The sequence below is a fragment of the Talpa europaea genome, assembly GCF_964194135.1.
Source record: "Talpa europaea genome assembly, chromosome: 7".
NCBI lineage: Eukaryota > Metazoa > Chordata > Mammalia > Eulipotyphla > Talpidae > Talpa > Talpa europaea.
Window position 1 is genome coordinate 30,771,373 of NC_140074.1, and position 20,613 is coordinate 30,791,985.

The 20,613-nt window shown below is 36.1% G+C and overlaps 1 protein-coding gene across 11 annotated transcripts in view; it reads left to right on the plus strand.

Moving 5' to 3' along the window:
• The window catches only part of PTPRD (protein tyrosine phosphatase receptor type D), a gene marked incomplete at both ends in the record, with an annotated part of 382,458 nt that overhangs the window by 297,730 nt on the left and 64,115 nt on the right, over window positions 1-20,613 (plus strand). For all 11 annotated transcript variants that reach the window (XM_084237481.1, XM_084237484.1, XM_084237485.1 and 8 more), the window contains one exon: window positions 12,936-13,059. In XM_084237481.1, the coding sequence (XP_084093607.1) occupies window positions 12,936-13,059 (124 nt within the window). The remainder of the gene's footprint in view (window positions 1-12,935; window positions 13,060-20,613) is intronic.

The following is a 20,613-nucleotide window of genomic DNA, read 5'->3' on the forward strand; positions in this document are numbered from 1 at the left end:
CCTTGGGGACCTCCCTTGGGCAATATATAATTAGAACTGTTCACTGTCAGTGATTCTGTATACAGATAGGAGAACCATTCATTCTTCTGACTGAAATAAAGCAGCAGAAGAATGCTGGTTGCAGAACTCGCTTTTTATGCTCTGGCAATGTCTACAAAGACAAATGATGTGGACTATTCATGTCTCAAGGCCAAATCTGGAGAGGGAAGGGAGGGTCATCTTTCCTCAAAGCTAAAAATCTGCCAGCAAGTTTCACAAAGACTAGTAGTTTTATTATTTATCTCTCTGTGGCTTTATCATAAAAATATTTGCATGAAAAGAACATCTTTGCTTCCTTAAGACTTCATCTGCTTGCTACTCATTTGCTCTTGAAAAGGGATATAATCTTTTTGTTTGTGATCTATAATCATTCCCTCAGCAACCCATTGTGCTACCACAGATCAAGGATTGCAATTTTCATTAGAGAATAAACAAATGAACTCTGTGAAACAAAGTGGCTCAATTCTCCTAAATGTCCCTGAGAACAATGCTAGAACAAATCTAAAATTATTGACTCCCTCTAAAATTTTCTAAAAGCATTTTTGCCCATTTTTTGAGAAAATCTGTTTAGTTTTCTAGGCTTATATTCATGCAACACATTCATGCAACAGACTTTTACTGAGTTCTTACTATGTGCTAGATACACTTCTAGACACTGAGGGTACAGATATGAATAATTCCTAATTCTTGCCCTTGAACTCTGAACCTGAACATTCCTTCAGCTTTTCAGTCAAACTTTTCTCAAGATATCAGTATCATGCAGTTGTGAGTTTTACTCCTGTACAACTTAAATTTTTGCCTATCAACCCTGTGAGGCGAGGAGTAGGATTTGCTTGGTTTCCTAACACTCAATTGCTGCCGCCTTGCTATGGTAAGACTGGAGCAGGTTTGCAAGGCAAGACTCTGCTACTTGAGCAAAAGTTCTTGTGCCATTTATTGGAATCATATGGGCTAGTAAAAGCTGATCACATGACAAATTTGACTGCATGTTAAATGAGATTAAGGAACAGCATTTGTTCTTTATTATGTTTCCATGGCAGAACTTATGTTTCTCTAAATGTGGGAAAAGCTAGCAAGCATAATATGTTGTGTTATAATTTCAACCAAAACACTCTTAACTGAATGAACTATATACCTTCAGGGAAAAACAAACAAACAAACATGAGATGCTGAAGTATGTCTCTTTTAGTTCTTTTAGTTCTTTCCCTATTATAAGTCATGGGTTAAGGTAACCTGCTTGTATTTTACTAAGTGTATTGGTAAAAATAGGGTCCCTTTATTAGTACATGTCCATTTTTTTGGCTACTAATTTACTTATTGCTATTTATAAAAATATTTAATCTCTTTGTATTTTATTTTGTATTTTGTTATACTATCAGAGCACCATCCCCAAATTGCAGTAAGACTTATGCTGTATAATAAATGAATAATTTTGTTTAATCAATAGGTACTTTAAGTGAACACAAATAGAGTTATACTCTCCCAGAATAAAATTTTGTTTTTGTTGACTAGCATGATAAATAATACTTTCAATTTTAAAAATCGAGTCTTTTATAATAACATTGCCTATGAATAGATATATACATCCTTTACAAATGGTTTGTCCAAACTTTTCCAAAGTAGGATCAGAAAAGGATTGCTTATTTCTATAATACATTCTAGACATGTGCAAATTTAATAAACTATAGTTTAGCCAATGGATTATTTTCAGTTACCTGCATAATCAATATAGATTGATGTAAAGTCAGTGGATTTACAGCTACCAGCATTGATAGGAAAGATAATCTGAAGAATCTATCAGTCTGTGACCTTCAGATTCAAAATTGTTGTACACGTTATAAGATTTCAGCATTATAGATCAGAAGGTGAATGTATGATTACAAAAGAAACCAGCTTCTTGTTTCAAAAGATTTTCACATTGAGATAAAAATCTGAAATTGTTAAAACTATATGAATATATTTTACTTACACTGGATAAGCCATGTCACAGGTTACAAAGATATGTGGTAGACTCATACTCATCTGGTACCTCATTTAGAAACTTAGGGCAGAGTTGAGGAAATACAGAAATTCAAATATAAAGATAAGTTGCATTAATAAATTTAAATAACTTTAAAAGTAGGGTTACCAGGCTAAACTTAACTAATTGACCAGTGGATGATTCATACTGTAGTCTAAATGATGCTTACATGTGAGAGTATTTGGGAGAGATCTCTCAGCAGACGTGAACTGGAACCATGGAATTTGAGCTGAACCTTGAAAGATAGGGAGGATTTAGAAAAAGAAAAAAGATTAATAAAAAAAAGTTCCTTCCAAGCCAGAAGTATTCCATGCAAAAAGTCAAAATTGAGAACTTCCAACATGGACAGCAAAACCAAAACAAGTACTGGGATATCAGGTTAGGCATTAGGACTGATCATAACCAACTCAACATTTATATTGAGATCCAATGTGGCAATCCCTCTCTTTAAAGTCAATTAGGAAATGAGACAATTTAAAGAATTGTGAGACAAATATAGAAATAGTGCTGTCAGCAGTCAAAAAGTAATCAACGGAAGAATTCAGTATTCTGGTTCAAAGAAAACTCCAGCTAGTCTTTCAAGTGTCAGTGGACACACACTTGTATCTATATATCTGTCATTGTTTATACGATTACAATTATTGTTTCTCTTTTTTGCCGTTAGTTGTGAGCTTTCTGGTAAATTTAATTTAATGTCTACTGCACCCCCTTAGTATAAATATACCACTTTCACTGACAACTTACATTTTGAGCAGGTGTCTCTCACATAGCTAACAAAATACTTGAGACAGGGCTAGTAACAGAGGATAAGTGCCATAATTTTTGTTGTTGTATTCAGTTTCAGTAAACTATGGTTATGTGGTGGAGCAATTCAGTTTTTTGTTAATGGCAGATTTGTTGAAGACAAGATTTCAAAGGATTGTGCTAAAATCCTATTAAAGTGTCATCCATTAAGCCATTAGTATAGTCATTAAAACTGTTAGTGCAGACTCATTATTCATGAGTTATTGGTCTCTCACCATTCTTGGTAGTTTCTGCCAATACCAGTCTGCCATTTGCTCCATTGTGACTATTCAGTTCCAAAGAATGAATGTGTCTCAGCTTTCTTTCTTTGCCTGAAGAATTTGTGTGTGTGTGTGTGTGTGTGTGTGTGTGTGTGTGTGTGTAGAGGATAAGGATAAAGAAGCTGGGAACATTCCTAGAAGGTGGAGATGAAAGAGAATGAAATCCTGATTATGTAAAGATTATACTTCAGATCCCAGTCTTTTTAATTTGATAAAATTTTGTTTAAATATAGAAAGCTATACCTTTTCTTTCATCTTAAAAATATGTAAGTGAAAAGCACTGAGGTGAATGTTTCATTAAACCAAAACTAATAGGTACATATGATATTACAGTTAAATTTTGAAATAAGGATGTGTGAATCTTTCTGATCATAAATTTAGTTGTGGTTTGTGTGTAAGCATTAGAGTGCAGTAGTTAAGTACCCAGATCTGCCGTTGAAGATCTCACTTCACTTCAAAGTCCATATTCACATTCCAGCTCCACTGTGTCATGGACACAGTGATGGAAACTGTCTACTCATCTAAGCCTCAATCTCTATTCCTAATTTAGAGTTAATGGTATCTAACTAAATTTGTTTTAAGAATTATATGATACTAGTGCAGACTAATGTGCTACTCATTATCATCATTACCATCAAAATCCAAAGTTGTTCACATAATCACTTCTCAGCACTATTATTTGATAAAGTTACAGGGACACAATCTTCTCTTGCATTGCCCTCTCTCTCTCTCCTACATATAGATACATCTATATATAGATGTATCCATGTATGTATATATACATACACACACACACATGTATATCTATATCAACTTGACATGGATTTCACAAAATACTCTTCAGGGTGATGAGTTTGAAATTTTAATTTTCTCTCTCTTTTTGACAAGAAAGTCTCTTCTTCCCTCCCCCTTTTGTAATGCTAACAAATTGAAAATTTAACACACAGAATTAACAAACATAAAATATTAAAATTATGTAACATGTAAGCTAAAGCATAATCAAAGACATATTCCAATTTTAAGAGTTTATTCAAGCAAAAAGTGTTTCAAATGGGGCAGTGCCAAACCAGAAAGTTTGGAGCACTCCTCTGAAAGGAGATAAGGGAAAGACTTTTATAGAGAAAGTGTGGAAGCAAAGAAAGGAAATTATTTGATGGTTTATGGCTTAAAGTGTACTTGTCCTCTTGTGACTGGTTGTCTTTAGCGTTTTGATTTTGTAATGTGTGGAGGCATGAAAAGGTAAAATATCTATCATTTGCTTAGCAATAACTTTGCATAATAACTTAATATTTTGGGTCTAATAGGGATATGTCAACATGTATGATGTGGTAAAGAATTAATTGTTAATTTGGTGGTAAGTGTTAGTGCCCTGATTGTCTTGTAAAAGAAAGGATGCCACTGAATTATTCAGTTTATTGCTGCACATTGATTATCTTTAAGTTGGCAATATTGTTACCTATGGATAATTCTTTTTATAAAAACTGTAATTACTTTGTACCATTTAGTAAACTTGATCTCTTTAAGTAGAGCAGTGTAATAAATTTCTACTAATGTATTTCTTGCCCCAAACTGGAAAATTTCTGAATCCTTTTGTTTTTCCAAATACTATCTTAAATCAGTCTGTGAATTGCATTTGTAAGATGATTCTCCATGAAACCCTAGTCTTTAATGGCATCACTATAATTCTGGCCACCCCTCGCTTATTATTCACTTTAATTTGATGCAGGAGATGAATAGCTAAAAACAAAAGCATTCAGATGAAAAGGTAGCACTACAGTCATTCATATAGAACCTTCATTGTCTCTAGAAGTGAAGAATGCCTTCCACACTGGGTAGTTTCCATATGTCTGCCCATTGGCAGCTGAACTTTAAAATGTTCAGATCTTAAATGTTTCTTGTTTGAACTCTTATTGAAAAAAAAAAATCTCTCAAAAACAATCTTTTCATAGTCATGCACAGAAAGTATCTGCTTTTGGAGATCTAACAGCTTTTCCTACTGAATTTAAAAATACCACTTTTTGTTGTGTTGTTGTATTTTTGTCATTGTCATTTTGAATTCATAGTAAATGAGGCTGTTAAGTGTACTTCTAGGAGTAAATGGTATTGATCGAGAAACAAACGAATACTTAGTGCCAAGGTGTAATTTAGATGAAAATAGTTGTCAAAGTTTTGCCTCAAGTAGTTACTCAACCTCCAAAGGTTGATTGGTATGCTATGAATATGGTTTATTACTTTTGCTTCTCCATATATCGATTCTAATAATTTAGTTAAATTAGGTAATTTTCTATAAGTATTTGTTACATATTACAGTCAGAATTTCAAATCAAGCCACCAGTAACATATAAAGTTAATGCAGTTTTATCAGTCACCTGAAGAGAAAATTTAACTATATACAAACATATTTGTTTGGAACACTCTCTGATGCCTTTAATGTGTGGTACATTTATAAATGGCATATCTCTTTGCTATTAAAGATGGAGAATTCCCACATCCATTCATTAGAGGTGAGAGTCTTGAAAAGTCCTTATTTTTTTAAGATTTAGATTGATTTATTTATGCATACAAGAGCTGGGGTGTAGGCCAGAGGTGTTGGGGGGTAAGATAGATCTACTGAAATACACTGCTGAGGGGAGCAGTGGGTGAGACAGGAGAGGTCTGCTACACCATGTGGGTCACCTACCAGGCAGGCTGGGGTATAGAACTAGTGCTGCAGTTGCTGGCAATAGCTTGATAGAGCTGTCTTTAACCCCCTGCTCCACCACGGAGGCCCCAAAAAGTCTTTATTTTAATCCCTTGAACTCTAATGATTACCTCAATCAGAAGTGTGGGTGTGGGTGTGTGGGTGTGGGTTTTAGGAAAGACTTAACTTTTGATAACTGATTGAATAAAGGGAGATAAGAGATAATAAGGGCACAGATGAGACACTGGGATGACATTGCCAGGAACAAGGAACATGGAACAAACAGAACCAAGTTATATAACCTGCCAAAGCTATCCAAGGGCAAAGAGCAAGCCAGCCCCCTCAGCTCTGACCCCCAGGCTTTGCTCATTGCCATATTATCTACTCCTTCCTCACATTCTAGTTTTTTTTTTTTTTAAAGATATATTTATTTATTTATATAAGCACTGGGTACAGTCAGAAGTGCAGGAGGGTGAGAGAATTCACCAGAGCAGGGAACAGAACAGGCAGAGTGATGAAATACACTGCTGAGGGGAGCAGCGGGCATGGCAGGAGAGGTCTGCGCACCATGTGGGACCCTCGCCAGTGGCTGGGGATCGAACCGGCGCTGTAGAGGCTGTAGGCAGCTTCGCAGCCCAGCGCTGAACCGTTGCGCCACCAGGGGAGACCCACCTCACATTCCAGTTTTAAATGCATATGGCATTCGACTGAACTCATACCCTTCTCTTTGAAGAAAGTACACATTATGGCAATTGCAGGCTTTTGCTAATTGTGCAAAATATTGTCCTTCCCAACTATGAGAACATGGATCTTTTCATATAAATATATATTAATGTACTGTTTTCATACTGGGAAATATGAATAAATGAGAATTAAAAAGGCTTCATTGCAGAAAATCACAATCAATGTAGATTGCTCTCGTAAACCTCAGAAAGGACTTGAGAATGAATATCTGGGAGCAAACCACATTAAGGGCCAAATGAGTCTATTGATGGAGAAATATGTGGAAAGAGTATTTCTGTGGAAGTTAAGGTCATTGAAAGTTCATTTCTTCTGTAACAAGGATGGTTAGTCTGACCGGTAGTTTGGCTGGTCAAGTAACTTGTCTATCCCTGCTATATAATTAAATTTTTGTTGTTTTAAAACACAAAAACAGGATGTATTTTTTTGTGGTTTCTCTTTGATGAGTTTCTGCAGGGAATATTTTGAGGTTTTTCTCTCAGTGGGTGCGGGGAAGTAGAACACAGAGAAACTAGTAGTGTGTCGTGTTTTGCACATGTGAATTATATTTTTCTTTTGGGTAGAGAAGTTGAACTCTTGCAGAACCATGTTTAAAGGATGGTGCTTTAGCATGATAACTTTATCCAAAAAGTCTCATATCAGATGTAAATTTTCTCAGTGACTATTATCCACTGTGCAAATGTATGAACATTCTTTTGTTTGAGTTTAGAATTATAAATATAGATCAGAAGCACTACAGAGATTTTTGTTCATAGCCTTCCTTGAATTGTGTTTCTAGAGAACGCTTGAAAGACTTGTGTGAAATAATCGAGGAATCTTCTCCAACTGGACCAGCAAGACACTCAGGCTAGGGAGTCAGTAAGCCTTGATCCTAAACATGTATTCTCTCTACCTGCTGCCTGCTTGACCCTGAGAAAGATACTGAACTTCTCCACACTTTCATTTCTTCAGCTACAGAAGTTTTATGTTAACTGCTTGTAGGGTAGTTGTGAAGTCAAAATAAGTTAATACATGTGAAACACGTAGGAACATATAAATTTGCACACATTAGTTATTGCAACTATTGGATGTTAATATTTGCATACTAATTCTTGCTTTAGCAATAATACAGTGCAAAAGTATAAATCCATCGGTTATATAGCTTGCTTTTCCACTTACCTATTTTAAGACAAAGTTATAGTTAATTAACAAAAAGAGAATTAGATATTTCAGGCCATGAAGTTAACGACTTCATAAACAGAAAGTATTTGACTTAGCAAGAGTCTGCTTGAGGTTTTTCTTCATTAAGTCACAGGGCAGTTATGCTTCCATGGGGTCCCTTTTTTTCTCAGAAAGGCCAATCCATTGAGTTGTGTAGGGTAAGTGGATTGGTCGGTCAGGCTTTGAAGTCATTGGCCTCTGTGGTTATCACCTGCAGCCTTTATTGTGCTAGTGCAGGACAGGAGGCACCTGGGAACGTGCCTGGTGTGCGCATGCCTGATGGAGGACACCTGGGGTGTGGTGTGGGCGTGCATGAGTGGGCACACCTGAGCCTCGAGGCTGAGTCTATGGGGCTGTGTCACACAGAAGATGGCTGCGGCGGAACGGCTGCGAGAGGGTAAGTGACTTCAGACAGGCAGAACCATGAGAGAACATCAGAAAGAACCTAAAGAGAAATTAGCTGGGGGCTGTGAGGCCCCATTGCTGCCACCAGCCTCCCTGACTTGCCAGCCTGTGGGGCTTGCCCCACAACAGTTGGCGTAGAAAGAGCATTAAAGCCTGAGAAAGCTTCTGAGGGCTCTAAGGTTATTTTAAGCTACCTGAACCTCCAGTGAACCTACCTGTCCTGGAATGCTGCAAAACAGTTGAGTATTGTTAGCATTAGAATGATTCCATCAGTGTTTGGGTGGGAGGGAGTATCAGATGCCAAGTATGCAGACAGTGAAGCAAAATAAAGAATTTGGCATCTTGGTAAAATTTTAAATGCTACATAGAATCCGGGTGGACCTCTCTTTCAAGGTCTTGTTGCTTGCCTGGAGAAACAAAAGCAGCTAGGATGAAAACATTTTTAAATACTCCTGTTTATGAATTGTGTGATAATGTGATGTACAGATTTCATATAGCTTACCAAAAAAAATTCTATGAATCAACATGTGGTTGAATAAATCTAGTTGGCTATGTTTCCAACTTGCAAAATTCCCCTCAGGGGAAACTGAGAAAGACAGGTCAATATTCCAGCTCAAAGTTAGAACTTTCGAATGAATGCTGGGAAAGCGGGAGATCCCTACCACAAGTGGTTTGGATAAACAAAACCAAAAGGATGAGTAGAAATAGGTTAGTTGATTTTGGAAAAACCAAATGCTATCAGGAGGAAAAAATTAAATCCATTAGGAACAGAAGTTCTTCTTTTATGTTTTGAATCACATTGTGGTGGCCTCAGCTTAATGTCATAGTGGGAAGATTCACGATCAAAGTGAGCTGGCCAAAAATATGAGGTTGAAGTGTAAATCTACTTATATATCACTCAAGACCTGTGTTGCTCTTTCTCCATGTGGTTTATTTCATTCTTAAGAGGATCTCAACACGAAAAGTCAGAAAACAAAAGGCAAAGCAACTGTGTGATCACCAGCACTAAAGAAAAGCCTAAAATGTAGGTTTTCAGAATTAGGGTCTTATTCACCTGGAATATGTTTGCCTCCTTAACATAGGTAATTGAAATTTGATTCTTCTCTGCCAGGTCTATTTTTTTCTAAATAGAAAAGATTTTCTTCATCTATTTTCAGTATTCTTCTTTACTGAGTTTACTACTCTCAGCATTCTGACAAACTCCAGAATAATGACCTATGCAGTATATCGTTAAATGTTCAGTCAGATACAGATGGATGAGTATGTGTTGCACAAAGACAAATCAGCATTATTTAATCAATGTTTGTTTGATCCGTGTAAAACGAGTATAAATGTAAGCTGTATCCCATCTGTTTTATCATTCATGTGAAGCCAACCTCATTTTTAAAATTTGATTTCTTATGTAATTGTCCCAGAATGACACAGGATGATCAGTTGGGAAGAAATATCATTCGGACTAGTGCAATAAAGAATAGTGCTGTTTTTTTGTTTTTCATATGTTGGGCTTCTTCATTGCACAGTGGCTTTCGGGATAGTGAAGTAGCATCCTGGCTTAGTAATTACCAGCTGTTAATCATCAGCTAGACTCTGACTTACACAGACCTAGGTTTGAGGTAAATGTATGAGTCTAGCTGGGTGAGTAAATTACTTAACCACCAAATATCACAGTGTCTGCCACTGAGAAGACCCTCAGTAATATTTATTGAATTAATTTTCCTTCACTTCGATGTCCTTGTCTGTCAAATAGAGAAAACAACAATACCTACCTTATGACATTTGTGAAAATTAAATAGGATGCTACATGTAAAGCACAATGGCCTGGCAGCTACTATAATTGTCCTATTATTACAGGCCCTATTCTCATGGTTCATACTTCAAGCCTAACCGTATGAACATATGTGACATACAAGCCATGTTTCCATTACTGGTTTTTAAACACTTCAACGTAGGTATCAAATAAATTTTACAGAGGGTTTCAAATGTATGGCAAGAGTGGGATTGGACAAGAGTAAACAGTGTCTGTGATTTGATATGCAATTTCATTAGTATAATTAAATTCATGCCGTTTTATGCACCTGTGAATGATAATAGTCTGAATAACAAGGCCATAAAAGGGTGTAATACCTTCCACCAAAGGACTGCCTATCAGTGAGCTTAGCAGCATCTGGGGATATTTTAGGGAATGATGTGTAAGAAGCTTATGTAGTCAGCAATTCTCATCAGTGGAAAGTGGATTCAGTGGTAGTTGTAATTTCAGGATAACATACTTCATTAGTCAGACATATAATCGTCAGTGTTAAAGTATTAAAGTTTTAGTACATTATACGTTGCAGCTTCTATAGTATGTTCTCTAACTCCCATGTTTTATAGAAGAATTACTCTCAGATTTCTCTTTATGAACTTCGCTCACCAGCATTCATTTACCATTTCAGTTCATTCTTTTAAAAACATGGGTTCAGGGCCTCCCTGGTGGCACAAGGGGTTAGTCTCAGCACTGTGAAGCTGTCTGCAGCCACTGTGGCACGAGTTCGATCCCCAGCCAGCCAGGGAGCAACCCACATAGCACAGCAGACCTCTCCTGACTTGCCCACTGCTCCCATCAGCAGTGTATTTCAAATAGTCGATCTGCCTGTTCTGTTTCCCACTCTGTCTCTGGTGAACCCTCTCACCCCCTCACTTCTGCCCTGCACCCCAGTTCTTGTGTTCATAAATAAATAACTAATCTTTAAAAAAAAAGTTTAACCATTCACTGAGCACAGTACAGCAGACATGCAAAGATGAGTTAGGGTGTATCGACAGGACTGTGGCTAAGCAATTTAGAATTTACGCTGTAGGTCAGCTAGAGCCAGTGGAAGTTCTTAAACAGGGACCTAATATTTTCAGTGCTGGAGCTGTAGAGGACCACTGTAGTGTAAAGAATGGGGCATAGGAGACTATGGTTCACGGGTTCACAGGTGCTGTGGTGGTGGGAGTATTATGGGGATTACACCTGAGGGGAGTCAAATATTGTACAAAAATGAACAACAATGTAAGAAAATTTTAAAAAATAATTTAAAAAAGAATGGATGGTAGTGCAAGGTTAGAGGAGGGTTCAGATTTAGGAAGTGACAATTGAAGTAGATTTGGGAAAATTTCGGGCAGCTCTTAGTCACTGAATACAGCTGCTTGTGTGGAGAGGCTCCAAGTGAACCTGAAGGCTTCCAGCGGGGCATCTGAATGCTTCAGTTCACTTTAGTGCATGGAAAACTTAGAGGAGTAAATTCTGCATGGGAGATCATGAGCATTCCTGAAAGAACAAATTAGAAAGACCCCTAATTACATTATTCTTTAGACTCTAAGGCATGGCTAATTATTTTGCTGAGTATTGTTCTCTGATTGACTAGTTTGTATATAAATGAGCATAGGGTAAGAAAAGAAAAGTTTTATAATCCTTAGTAAATTAGAGGCCACAGTCTGTGTTGCTGAGGATTTTAGTCTGGTTGAAATAGTTTAGAGGCTGTTTGAAATTGCTAATAGGCTTGAGTTTTTCTATTGTACTGAATTCTCTTTCAATGCACAGTGTTTGTATCTTTAATATTGTCATCACTCGTGTATATTTTACTTTGGAGTTTTATATATAAATATGAGAACATGGGAAATGCCCATCATCAAAAGCAGATGTTAAAAAACCTATAAATACAAATTTGTCCTTTTAAAAGAAAGATCACCTTTGTTTAAACTTATCATACTTTTGAAAACTTGATTTTGATCATCTATGTATTTACTATGTAATTATATCACTATGTGATCACTGAACTCACATTCTTCATGTATTATGAAAATATATCTTTACAAGGTGTCAATATCATTTGTTGTAAGAAAAGATGTGATTTCCAGGCGTTGCAAGAAGTTAAAAGCTGCCTATCACTTTTAAATTAAAGTCTGAATTCAGTTTCAAATTAATGGTTCTTACTTTAGCTATAAAATATTCACAAATTCTATCTATGTGATACTTTTTTTAGATTATTGAATATTGTTGATTGAACTAAGGCACCAAGAAAAGACATTAAAGTCAGAGTAATTAAGTTTAAAATTAAAAATAAAAAAGAAGCAAACTTTGTAAGCATAGCACATGGTGATAAATAGGAAACAAGCAATAGTAAATAGAAAACAACTGGATCCTGTCTCCATTGAGCTATAATTTGATATTCTGTCCAAAATGATTATTAGGTTGAATGGGCCTCCTTTCTTTACTTACTCTTAACATGTTGTCCAAATTGCCTTGTGAATCTGGTCATAGTGTACTATGAGGAAACAGACCCAATTTAAGTTGCCATCAAAATGGAAGCCAGTCGTTGAAGAAAAGAAATAAGAAGGAAAGCATTAAAAAGTCAGTGAAAAATAAAGACTGAGGTTAGGTCCAGATAAAAGAGAGTAAGAGAAAGTAATCAAGATAAAATAAGGTTCACAGAACCTAAAGGAATATTAAACCAAGATAACTTGTAAACTATAGCAACTGGGAAGGAAATGAACAGTGAAAAATAAAAAAACAGCCTTTCTTTCCTTTTTTGACAGAACATCTATACTGATTTCTTTTCACCTGAATCCAAGTTGATGACTATCCCTTTTTTTTACTATGGTTAATCATTTCATGTTATGCTGGTTACATTAGTGTTCAGCTTCACTGTTAATATCATCTTGATGTAGTGTGACTTCCTTTTATTTCATGTTCATTAGTTATGATAAATGCCTGTAACCCAATGTTATTCAGTATTGATTTTGTGTTTATGCTGTTTTTCCTTTATAGTCTATTGACCCTGGCCAGCAATTCACCTGGGAACATTCAAACTTGGAAGTAAATAAACCAAAGAATAGATATGCAAATGTCATTGCATATGATCATTCCCGGGTTCTCCTATCAGCAATAGAAGGTGAGGAAATGAAGAAGTTATCGATACCTTTATTTTCTTGAGTTTATGTGCATGAAATAGAGTTTTTGCTACCTATGAAAATGGTTACTTAAGATTAAGGCATTGGTTATACTCACTTTTCCTTTACATTTTTATATGCCATGACAAACACATAATGTTCCTGGCATCATATAATGCAAGAGCATACCTTACTACTTCCTTGCTTCTACCCTAAATGGAAACGTCATAGTTTATATATGGGAAGCAAATTGGGGTTGCCCATTTTACTGATGGTTGTTGATGGTGATACCTGAACATGTGAATGTCAAAAGATGTCCTTAGACTAAATAGGTTATATAATTAAAAATGAATAGCAGGTGGAGGCAGGGCTTTATTTATTTGTAAATAAATCTGTTTATTGCTAGTGACGATCTGATATTGGAAATGTCTGATACAGTTAATTTGCTTGGTAATCTATTTCTCACAATTGTAAAGAATGAATTTCATAGGAAATGATTGTCTGAAAGGATGGGAATTACTCTTCAGATCTATTTTCTCTTAAGGATTAATGAGGAGGGTATTTTCTGTGTGTCCCTGTCATGTGGTGTATTAAAAATAAACCTCAAGTCCAACTCTCAGCATTTTGGTAGCCTTTTTGGCCATAGTAGCACATTGGACTGCTGTCATTAGAAAACAGTTTACAGTGTCACTTAGCTCCTTCCTCTCCCATAGCCTGGACCACCACCTATTACACTCCACTCATCCTCACTGGTGCCTCGATAGCTTTGTGGGCTTTTCACACTTGAAAGACCAGTGTTCAGTCTCTTCCAGTTTTTTTCTAAAATGGCAAATATCCGTGTCAGACCCAACCCTTTATAGAACCTTAAATTTCAAACATTTTTATCTACATTTGCTCGAGTATCTTTTATCTGCTTGCAAAATTTATGATGATCGCTAATTTCTGTCATAGCTCTGACCAAGTTCTAGTCGCTTCTTTGGTGTCCAGAGTTAATTTGAAAGTGGGTCCCTGCTTCAAATTTGTTGCAGTAAGCACTGAAGGCAACTAGTACATTTATTTCTAGTATAGGAGGAAGAAGTATGCAAGGCCATACTTATAGTTCTCCCCCTCCTTAAAATGGTGTTATGGGGCGAGGATATATTTTGTAAAGTTTTCACAATCAATTTTACTAGTTTATTGGAATATATTACAATTCTTTTTTGAGGTGATTGAAGATACTAAATGTCCAAGAATTCGTCTTTTTCCCTGCTGGAAAAGATTGACCAGGTTTATCAGTTTCACCAATGCTAGTTAAATCAGGATAGTGTCAAACAGACAATTACTACCTTTGAAACAAGTTTAGAAATTGTTATTAGTATATGTGGATAACTAGAATATCAGGTTTATATTTCAATTTTATTACTCATTTTTTAATTGAAAGGAATTAATAGTATTTTTTGTCTCAAGTCTCTTTAAATTATCTCCACCATAAATAAGAACTAAACCAAGTCACAAAATAGTGAAATCACTTTTTTTTCCAGGAGTGAGCAAAGTGAGTTATGTAAATAAAGCAAAAGAGTATAAATTAAGACCCCATTTGGCATGATCTTGGTTAGAGAACTTGTCAGACTGCCTTTTCTGTATTATGGTGTTACTTCCACTCAGAATTAGGTCATTCAGTACTACTACTTCCCTGTACTTTTCCCACTTTGTCATTATATTCCTTAACCTGTTATTTCCTACCATCTTAACAGTAAAGTACGTCAAAGGACAAAGAATACCCCTTCTTGTGTTCTTGTTATTGTAGTTGGAAGCTATGTACATTTCATTCCTACATTGTTTTTACAGTTTAAAAGCCAAAGCACTTGAAGCAGACTAAAACCTACCTTTTTATAGCTTTGTGCCCGCAAATATACCCCAAATCTAGAGCTGACCTAGAAACCAAAAGACTTTCAATTTTTAGTGTTATGCAAAAGGCTTAAAACATTTAATTGAAGTTTATGAACTATACAGAGAGCTTTAATCTAGGTTACATATGAACAGCATTTTATCTTAGACTAAGCCTCAGCCAGCAGATATTTAAGGGGCATGCAATCATCCTATATCTTAAACATAGATGAGAAAATGAATGCTGGCAACTGGAATAAAGAACTGCTAACCTAGGATTCTGCTATGAAGGGAGCTTTGATTAAAAAAAAAAAAGTCATGTTTTTCAAGTATGTTAAAATGTCATGTCCTTATGCATAATGTACTTGTTTTGGTTCCCACCAGTGGGGATAACTTAAATGACATTGGTTGAAGGTTTTATTTGGGGAATTTTCTTGGTACCCTTCGTTCTGCAGGGCTGACCACTTTATTCATACACCTTTTCAGAGTGACACGACACATACTAAAGAAAAAAACTGAGATTTGCCACAGGGTTATGTTGTTTATCTTTAATAGAGCAAATTTATTTTCTACTTCCACTGACAGATAATGGGGGAAAAGTGTTAAGAATCAGGAATTGTGCATGGACACTTTCATGTGCTTACTGAACTCCTGAAACGTGTGACAGTTCATGACAGGTTTCCAAATTGCAGTCATTTAATTTATAAGGGGAAAATACAGAATAAACTCAAGGAGGGACTAATTACAAAATGCTCACAATTTTTGAATTGTTGAGAAAGCAATATGGAAACACAATTGAAGTTTTTTACCAATCAAGTTACCTTCAGGATCACCTCCATGTTTCAGCAATTCTAAAGAGAAATATTAATTCCTAAAGAAGAGAGGTGATAGGATTTATTCCAATGACCTATAAGATAAATATTTTCAAATATGAAGCTTATATTGCATAAAAGTAATAAATGCTAGTATGGTTCATACTATGGAATCTGAAGTCCAGAAGAATAATTGTATTAAAATTAGAAAAGAAAAATGGACAAAACCAACTGATGAAGAACAAGAAAATTTGGATTTCTTTTATAGTTCTATCACTGACTAGTTACATAATGGTGACCCCTAAGACTCAGTTTCTATAGCTCTCACCTCATTCGCTTCTGAGTTATCACTGAGGAATTAACTCATCAATTATCTATCAGTGATCTAAATGTATTAGTGTTCTACAGAAGTAAGGTGCATCTATCCCTAACATCTATCCATAACAGATTCCATTGATGATGTACTGATCTCCTAGGTTCTTAGAAACCTAGGAATGTCAATTAATGGCAGACTATTTATTGTATTACTGTATAACTAGTAAAATTAGATGTGATTGAAACAGTCCCGGTTTATATGGATTTATCTATATGAGAGTTAGAAATGACAAAGAATAAATCACACCATGTCAAATACAAATAACCATGCTTATTCGTGAGATAAATTGGGGGACATATAACTATGTTTTATTTTCTGGTTTGGATGTGCTTTTATTAAAGTTTCAAGCATAAAAATATATAGTACTTCTCTTTAGTAAATACCTCTTATAAGGGCCCACATGCTTCTCAAGAATATCTTTCCTATTAAAGCATCCTAGGTTCCTCTTTTGAAGAGCTTATTTGGACAAGTTATTGTGCCTCATTTTCTCATCTGTCTTATATATCATATCTAATCTAATCTTATGCAATAAAATTAATAATAGTATCTACCTTGTAGAATGATTGTATTTAATAAATTAATATAGTAAAACACTTCAAAGACTTTGGCACAAAGAAAACACCTAATAAATATTGGAAACTGTTGAAATTACCATTGGGATTATTATGAATGTTATTACTACTATAGATATGTCCTTTTATCCTCAGGTAAAGAAATTTATTAGCATATGATATATGGAAAAATTAATAATATCCAAATGAGAAAACTGCATATATTTGGAGTACTCTGTGAAGCAGAAGAAAATGTTGGTGCTTGATAAATGGAAACCAGATCCATAATAGCATTACAGATTTGAACAGGGGAAATAATGCAGTGTTTTAAATAGAAATCCAAAATATATTATCTGTTCTTTGCTTTGCATAATAAGAGCAATTCAAAAAAAATCCAACTGTAAATAATATAGGTGATGTTATAACAACTTGATTATCTGTGAGATGGGTAATTTAGCACCTTTAAAATGAGGAAGTGGCTCACAGGGAATCACTACCTCTAAGTTAAATCTAATTTTCTAAAATAATGAAAAAACTACTGCTATCCCCCTTTCATGGCAGGTCGCCATTCATCACCACACTAGAGTTCTGTTTAAGTCTTGGCTTAGCTTCTCTTCAGCAGTGTTCAATGCTAACTAGAGAATCATTTGAAACTGCTATCAGTATGTGGTATAACACAGTCTTTAATTTCACATCCTACCCATGCTGCAAATTATCTTCTTTTATAAGACATGTCTGATAAATTTTCAGGAAATGAAAACAAAACTAACGAACATAAAGTTAATATCATCTATGCAACATTTTATCATAAAATGTTAAAGTACATTGTAATGACTATAAATATTCCATATGAGCTCTGACATCAAAGATTAAAACTTTTCCCTAGTAAAGAGTTCCTGCAGTAGCTGCCATGCGCTCTGTCCCACAGTAAATGGGATCCTTCCTTCTTGGTTCTCTTGCTCACTGTCTTGCACTCACTCACTGTCTTGCTGTCTCTGCCTCTCTCATACCTTTGTGGGGACCTGCCTGGTACTTGTTCGTTTTGCTTCTGAGATTCTTTTCAAAGACTCAAGGAAGTTTGTTAGACTCTGTGACCCATGTGGGGGAAAATAATATTTTTTTTTCCTAAGTTCCATCCAATTATTGCTTAGGTTCATTTGTGCCCACATTTTTCAGAGCATCAGTCACTGACTTAGTACTGTTTCTTGAGCATTTGTGTAGTCTTTCACTTTGCAGGGAATTGTTTAGAAGCTTGACAAAATTTGATCCTTTTATTTTAGGTAGATCCTTTGTTTTAATAAATGAAAGCATCTTCTTTGAGGTGCAATATAGAAATTTATATAGCTTATTCGTCTTAAATAGAAAGCTAGGTGGGGCTTAGCCTCTGGAAACTTGAAACAGTTTCACAAGTGGCTTACAGCCTGAGTAAAGACTAATGAAGGCTATTTAAATTGCATCTTTCTCCTGCATGCAGCTGAGTAAGGACCAGGGGAATCTGCCCCCCTCACCAAGTTCCTACCTCAGCTGTCACCTGTGTTCTTTCAAGCCTGGTAAAAAGAAAAGGAATTCCTAAGGGATTGCTAGTTGTGTTCTTGTCTTTGCTGTCATTCCTGGGGAAGGTAATCAAAGAGTAAATCAGAAAACCTTGTGAGTTTATTTTTATCTTCATTGTCTTCAGTTCACTTATAGTGATTGTGGCGTTTTTTTTTTTTCATTTTTTATTGTACATCTATGCAGATTGCACTAATGAATCTATACTTCATACTCTAAGCCTATAGAGAAACGTACATCATCTTTGGCTCTGTGGTTAGAATGTAGGTGCAGGTTGTACATTGCAGGGAAGTTTTGTCTTCTCTATTAATTTTTTAAAATGCAGAAAATGAAAAGGGATCTTCCAGGTTTGGAATGACTTCACCAGTGCAGTCTTTTGAAATGAGTAGGCTTCATTTCTGTTTATTGTGTTCATCATAAGGATGATTAATATCCACTGATATTGTAGAAATTTCAAATACACTGACACATTTGGATTACACAGGGTTGTGGGGGTAAGGATATTATGCTAATGGTGCTCACATATTGTGATATGCCCAGGAGCCCTGGACTCTGTTTCCTCCTGAGTGAAGTCCTCATGATCCATGTTTGATTCTGACTACTGCTTTGTGGCATAAAATCCAATAATTTCATACTAACAGATAAAAGGTAAATAGACCACAACTCTGGGATACAACTGAAAGGCATGCTACAGCCAAAGCTCTGCTTTATTTCCAGGCAAAGTGCTCCCTAACTCTCACCTCTATCAGGTGCTGATAATTCCTAACACGTAGCTAATCTTGGAATGCACTGAAAGACACTTCAATCACCCACACCCTCCCCTCTTGCCTCTCTCAAAACCCAGCCTCTTCAGCAGTCTGATACCGGTTTCTTCCACTCTCCAAAAGTAGAGCATTCCTATTTAGTATGATCTGATAGGTTATTTTTGGAATCTGGGAACACTGTTACCATTTATTTATATGCAATATTTTTCAGAGTTCCCAGATCCAAAATATAACCTTCCAATTCATATTAAGTGGAAAAGCTCTGCTTTCAGATAATGGTGGAAAACCGTATAGAAAGCCTAGGAGAAGAGGACTTAGAACAGTGAGTCATGGGTTCACAAACTTGTTGCACCAACCCACACCCCTATTTTCGCCTTGTGGTAATGAGCTGCAGTGTCCAAACAACAAGGCATGCTTCGGGGAAAAAAAAGGCCCCGTGTGCTGTGGAAATGTGAAAGGCAACTTGCCAAACTGCAGTTACCAGGGCAGATAATAAAAAGCCCTGTGCCTTTACAAGAAGCATTTGTTTTCTCTGCTAAGTTGCAGGTTCAGATATGGTCCTAGGTGGCTTCCATAGTGGAAGTGAAGGGAAAAGGCTGTGTCCTTTGGACTTAAATGCATTTACTTGTAAATTCTTAGTAGATCTCACTTTTCCATTTCCTGTTCTCTAGTTTTGCAGTTGTCAGCAGACAAAATGAACATAAAAATCGCAACGTAATCCCTAACCAGTAATTCATTGTTGGATGTTTTTGATTTGTGTATTGAAGTGGAGGCAGAAACATTACTTACTAAATAAAAGGCAGCTTTTGTGCTCTACTGGGTCTTGAGGACTTATCTTAACACAGGGAATAAACTGGTTTACCAACTGAACAATTTCTTTTCGACACCAATTTGACTAAAGAGCTGAAGGAGTGAAAGGAAATAGAAGTACCTGGGTTTTGATGCCACACTGTGAGTTGGAGCAGAGTCAGCCACACAGGTGAAGGTCCCCCTGCAGCCCTGTAGTGAAACAGCACTTTGTCTGTGGGACTCATGGGTAGAATTTGGTCATCCCCGCTAATGCTTCTCTAACTCGTTATCACCTCCACAAACCACAGAGAGCTTTCCTTCCCATGAACTGACCGCCTACTTGCCTAGTCCCACCACCTCCTTTTGCTCTTGATTTCTTTATTTTTGCCACACCAGGTTCTAATCAAGATTTGAAATATCAGTCTCACCCAAAATCTCATCTCAGCACATCAGAGGTAGGAGCAATAGCAATCAGCTTGAAAGAGGGAGCATCAGAGCATGTTCCTACCTAATCTGAGAAACACAAAGCCTCTTTTTATCTTAAAATAACTTCACGGGAGATTCTGAATACAAGGTTAAGAATACCACAGAGAGACATCTTATTTTAGAACTCAAAAGGACTCGAGGGAATCAATTTGTCCAACATGCCTTGTTTAGCCGATAAGCAATCAGAGCTCCGGACAAGTTGAATAACTGTCCAAATGTCAAAGAGCAAACTACAGCAGCTCTAGACAAGAATCCTGGTTTCCGGGTCAATTTCTCTAAATTCTTTGCAAGTGCTGAGTTTTGTCCCAAATCTTTAGAAGATCTATGTGCCTTTCCCTGAAGCAATCTTATTTCCCTTATG